This window comes from Cebus imitator, unplaced genomic scaffold (assembly GCF_001604975.1).
Source record: "Cebus imitator isolate Cc_AM_T3 unplaced genomic scaffold, Cebus_imitator-1.0 Scaffold354, whole genome shotgun sequence".
Taxonomy (NCBI): Eukaryota; Metazoa; Chordata; class Mammalia; order Primates; family Cebidae; genus Cebus; species Cebus imitator.
The window spans coordinates 376,702-382,769 of NW_016107669.1; the positions used below are offsets into that span (position 1 = coordinate 376,702).

Genomic DNA, 6,068 nt, shown 5'->3' on the forward strand with positions numbered 1-6,068 from the left:
TGCACTCCAGCCTGGGTAACAAGAGCGAAACTCCGTCTCAAAAAAAAAAAAAAAAAAAAGGTGTTTTTGTCATTTCTACTTGGGCTTCGGTATTTTTCTGGATAGAAGTAAAATAAGTCTAATTTCTTATTATTGTGTCAATATCCAAGCATTAGCTATATCTAAATCCAAGATATAGACATCTATAGCTATGCCACACTATCCAAGCAATATCTGTAGCTAAAGATATAGTTATATGGATATTTTGAGAAAAGGTCTTGTTGTGTTGCCCAGGCTGTAGTGCTGTGGTGGGATCTTGGCTCACTGCAACCTCCACCTCCAGGGTTCAAGTGATTCTCATGCCTTAGCCTCCTGAATACCTGGGACAACAGGTATATGCCATCATGCCTGGTTAATTTATGTATGTTTTGTAGAGATGGGGTTTTGCCATGTTGGCCCTCACAATGGAAGTTGGCAAATGAATACTTGAGAGATCTCAGATACAGAGTAAGTGTTGGAGGTGAGTGATACTGAACTGCGAGGGACATGCACCATTTCTGAAGTGATGTTTAAATGAACCTATGACTAATCCTGCGGTTAAGTAAAATTTAGAGACAACTTCCAAATCTTCAGTATTGGTGTATTGTTTTCCAGCCTGTGGATTGGAGTTTTGTCTGAGACATTGTCAGTAAGCAGGACTCTTCACTATACAGGGTCCAGGAAAATTAACAATATTCAACTTTGTAGTCTATAACCTGTAAAATCTTTTATCGGTTATACAAAATATTGTGGGTCCAAAGTCTGGCACCCATTTGATTTGGTTACAATGCATTAATTTATTATGCAATAAGCACAGACATACAATTAAATTCTGTTTACATCCTTCCCTTTCTCCGCAGAGCACAAATTATATGTGCTCTTTTTTAGTGCCTTAGACAAGTATTCATACGACCCTTCATTTTGGGAGACAATAAAAAATTATAGTGATGATGGAAGTTATCAGTATTTACCACTTTTTTTTTTGGGACGGAGTTTCGCTCTTGTTACCCAGGCTGGAGTGCAATGGCGCGATCTCGGCTCACCGCAACCTCCGCCTCCTGGGTTCAGGCAATTCTCCTGCCTCAGCCTCCTGAGTAGCTGAGATTACAGGCACGCACCACCATGCCCAGCTAATGTTTTGTATTTTTAGTAGAGACGGTTTCTCCAAGTTGGTCAGGCTGGTCTCAAACTCCTGACCTCACTCAGGTGATCAGCCCACCTTGGCCTCCCAAAGTGCTGTGATTACAGGTGTGAGCCACCGCGCCCGGCCCAGTATTTACCACTTTTGAAGCACTGCAGATAGCTGTTTGGATGGTCAGTATATCACCATACGGTTAACATACGTGTCACAAATAACAGTCACTGTCATTAATGAACAGGATTTGGAAAACTTTTGCCAACATGGCACTTTTGAGTACAAAAAATAAAAGGTTTACAAGAAGATACAGTAAAAACAAAAACTGTAAGGCCGAGGCAGGTGGATCAAGAGGTCAAGAGATCGAGACCATCCTGGTCAACGTGGTGAAACCCCGTCTCTACTAAAAATACAGAAAATTAGCTGGGCATGGTGGCGCGTGCCTGTAATCCCAGCTACTCAGGAGACTGAGGCAGGAGAACTGCCTGAACCCAGGAGGGGGAGGTTGCAGTGAGCCGAGATCGCGCCATTGCACTCCAGCCTGGGTAACAAGAGCGAAACTCCGACTCAAAGGAAAAAAAAAAAACACTGTAGTGAAACAGATTAGTAGTTTACATCACTGGGAAAAATGAGCCAATTTTAATCCTTCTTCTACTCCAGATGTTCACAAGTCTTAGTTTGGGTCACTACAACGAAGTTCCATAGACTTTGGGTGGCTTGGAAACGCTAGATATTTATTTTTCAGTTCTGGAGGCTGGAAGTCTGGAGGCTGAACTCTGCTGAGGATCCTCTTTGAGGCGGCGGACTGTCATCTTCTTGTGGCATCCCCACGATAGAAAGAGTGTGAGAGAGATCTTTGGGTCCTCTTTATAAGGGCATCACTCTCATTCATGAGTGCTCCACCCTCATGGCCTAATTACCTCCCAAACGGCACACTTCCTAATACCATCACAGGGATGAATGAAAGGTTAGGATTTCGATGTATGAATTTTGGGGGAACACATTCAGTTCATTGCAAGATGTTCCCTGTATGTATGGCTCTTTTTTTTTTTTTGAGATGGAGTTTCACTCTTGCTGCCCAGGCTGGAGGGCAATGGTGTGATCTTGGCTCACCGCAATCTCCGCCTCCCAGGCTCAAGCAATTCTCCTGCCTCAGCCTCCTGAGTAGCTGAGATTACAGGCATGCACTACCATGCCTGGCTAATTTTGTATTTTTAGTAGAGACGGTTTCTCCAAGTTGGTCAGGCTGGTCTCAAACTCCTGACCTCACTCAGGTGATCAGCCCACCTTGGCCTCCCAAAGTGCTGTGATTACAGGTGTGAGCCACCGTGCCCAGGCTACATGGCTCTTTAATTATGAATGCTGGTTCTTTTGTATTAATAATGTTCTGTAGTGTGATAAACAGTTCCCCATAAGGAGCAAAATGAAGAACTGAAGTACCGGATTTGCTTGCTCCTAGAGAGCTGCTAACCATATTTTCCCTATGATGAGCCTGATGCCATTAGTTACTGCTTCTGCCACTATAGTTAGCTCAAAAATTGGATCCATCCCTGAGAGTAAGTGAAAGAGAGCATTGACTGGGCTAGGAGGAATGCTGCGTGTGGTCCTGAAGAATGTTTTCCGTAATCTGCACTCTACATAGCTCTGAAGAAAACACTGTGGTTGTGGAGAACCAGGACTGAAACAATGGAACCTGGAAATGGCCACAGTTCCATTTCAGTCGACAGCTTGAAACCCATTCACAAAAGGCTTCACATTACATTTATTATGGTTATAAATGTTTTCCTGGAATGTCACATTGAAGAATAGTAGGTATTAATTTTTCTCATATCATTCGTTTCTTGAACAGAAAGGCACTATGTCTCAGTTTGGACACATACTAGCTCTGGATCCTTGAACAAATTATGAAACTTCTCTGATTCTTCAATTCCTCATCTGGAATTTTTTCCTGTTCTCTTGATGCCACTCTGTTTACCCCCAGTGTAATGACTGAAAGCTGAGAGAGGGCCCCCAGTGTGCATGGGTGGCAATTCCTTGTGTATTCCCCAGCACAAAGTTTGCATCCTATTAGTGTCTCCCAGCTTGATGAGCCACTTATGTATCCTTATGATGATGAGAGAATTCCCTGCAAGTTGGAGGGTAGATGAGCTCTTTGAATTCTGAGGATAAGAATAATAAATAGCTGATGTACTGTAACTATCAACATCCTAATAATTAAGCACACACCCCTTCACAGTATCAGCTGTTGTCACAACTTCTCAGAAAAATAATTGATCTCCCTTCCCGAAAAAGTAAAAGTCAATTTGTTTTTGTTTTTTTTCTTTTTTTTTAAAGACGGGGCTTCACCATGTTGGTCAGGCTGGTCTTGAACTCCTGACCTCAGGTGATCCGCCCACCTTGGCCTCCAAAGTGCTTGGATTACAGGCATGAGCCACTGCGCCCGGCCGTAAAAGTCAATTTGATGTCTCTAAGCAATTGCATGCAAAACTCTCTAAGTGTAAATGTTTTGGAAAAAAAAAAAAAAATTTCAGCTGCAAAGTCAATAGGTGCTTATTGTGAAAATCAAGCATTTGGAAATGTTTTTACAAACATGCACATGAAGTTGCTTTAAGTTCAGCTCTGTAAACCCCGTAAAATGAGACAAAGCTGTAAGCTAAAAAGGTTAAGCGTAAGTAATGAGTTAAGTGAATGCCTAAAGTAAAGCTATTTGTAATACTTTGACAGAATGATGAGTTATGAGACTCTGAAGCAGAAATGAGGAGAAAAGCTCCACAGGCGTGTGTCAAGGTGAGATACCTCTCTCCTCTCTTGAAAGGGGGGCATCAATTCCCACAGTACTTCAGGCTTCATAGTCGGATAAGAAGTCAGGCCGGGCGCGGTGGCTCAAGCCTGTAATCCCAGCATGTGGGAGGCCAAGGCGGGTGGATCACAAGGTCAAGAGATCGAGACCATCCTGGTCAACATGGTGAAACCCCATCTCTACTAAAAATACAAAAAATTAGCTGGGCATGGTGGCACGTGCCTGTAATCCCAGCGACTCAGGAGGCTGGGGCAGGAGAATTGCCTGAACCTGGGAGGCGGAGGTTGCGGTGAGCCAAGATCGCGCCATTGCACTCCAGCCTGGGTAACTAGAGCAAAACTCCGTCTCCAAAAAAAAAAAAAAAAAAAAGAACTCTAAGCAAGTCGCCCCAAGTTGCAATTGTTTTGCAGATTGCCCCCACACAACTCCAGGAAGAGTTCCCCCCATCTCTGAGTCTGTGTAGGCAATTGCTCAGCAATTAGAAGCTTTCCTCCTGTGTTGACCAAGGTAGCTAGGAGCCAACTAAGAGTTCCTCTTTTCCATCCACTGCTTTGCCACATTGCTTGTTGACTTGAGGCCGAAACGTCTTCTAAGGAGAAAAGTTAAGAAACATTAATTAGGGTTTTGAAATTCAAACCCTAAACAACCCTGTAAATTTGATAGCAATCGCCAAATTGCCATCTAAAAAGGAAATTTACAATTCCATAAACAGTTTTCTGACACTTTTTGATGAAATTGGATCTCATTCATCTTTTTAGTTTCAGCCAATCTTATTTTTCATTATTTTTTACTTAAAATAAATAGTGTTACTATAAAAGGACACATTTTTGCACATTGTAAACTACTTATTTTTCCTGAGGCAGAGTCTCACTCTGTCGCCCAGGCTGGAGTACAGTGGTACAATCTCCACTCACTGCCACCTCTGCCTCCCGGCTTCAAGCAATTCTTCTGCCTCAGCCTCCTGAGTAGCTGGGATTACAGGCATTTACCACCATGCCTGGCTAATTTCTGTATTTTTAGTCAGGCTGGTTTCAAACTCCTGACCTCAGGGGATCCGCCTGCCTCAGCGTCCCAAAATGCTGGGATTACAGGTATGAGCCACGGCACCTGGCTCTTCTATTTCTTTCATGAATTGTTTGTTTATGGCTTCCGTTCTATTTCAAAATAGGTTTTTGTTTTTGTATTGATCCATAGGAATTTTTTTCACATATGCTGTATATTCTCCCTTTTAAAAAGTAATATGTTGCACTTATTTCCTGTCAGTTGCCCTATTTATGGTTTCCACCGTACAGATGTTGTACGTGTTCAGGAGTTTGGGATGAGTTTATTCCCAGTCTCACCATCCCACCTCCCCTCACCCCCAGCCTTCAGTAAAAGAGAATGAGCAACTAAAACCTCTGACACTTTGACAGAACTGGTAGAATATGAGGACACCATCATTTATGAGGTTGCAAATAAGCTTCCTGGTAGACTTGACTCCTTTTTTTGTACAATCACAATACGGTGGATATTTGCATACGCAAAAACGTAGCTGAGACTCCAGCCTGAAGCAGAGATTTTGGAGAAGTATGACTCTGCTTAAAGCAACTAAACTGCTTTTTGGTAATGTGATACATTTTCTACACTGTGGACAGTCATAGCTCTAAATTAGGATTTAGACTGCTTAGGCACTTATTCTTTTTGAGATGTACATATTCTTTAAATAACTGCTTATAGGAGATAAAACGCCAAGACAGTCAGAAGACTGCACTGGCAGGATTTTCTCCTCGAGTTGGAGGAAGGATTGTATGTAAAAAGGATTAGCTTGGTGAAGCTCAGTCATGAATGAGATAGTATTTAAAAGTGAACTCAATGTTCTCTGACCAATGTGTCAAATTAAAAAAAAACAATGGAACTTGACCTTGAAAATTGTTTTTAAAAAGAAACCTTTTGAACATGTACTGTAAAAAAAAAAGTTGCCGGGCGTGGTGGCTCAAGCCTGTAATCCCAGCACTTTGGGAGGCCGAGGCGGGTGGATCACAAGGTCAAGAGATCAAGACCATCCTGGTCAACATGGTGAAACCCCGTCTCTACTACAACTACAAAAAATTAGCTGGGCATGGTGGAGTGCCTGTA

General features: G+C 42.5%; 1 protein-coding gene across 1 annotated transcript in view; it reads right to left on the reverse strand.

Annotated features, from left to right (window-relative positions):
* Positions 1 to 2,417: 2,417 nt before the first annotated feature.
* Positions 2,418 to 6,068, reverse strand: part of LOC108287751 (translation initiation factor IF-2-like) — a 14,199-nt gene continuing 10,548 nt past the window's right edge. Inside the window, exon 3 of the mRNA XM_037730577.1 lies at positions 2,418 to 3,312. Coding sequence (XP_037586505.1) covers positions 3,085 to 3,312 — 228 coding nt within the window. The 3' untranslated portion in view covers positions 2,418 to 3,084. The remainder of the gene's footprint in view (positions 3,313 to 6,068) is intronic.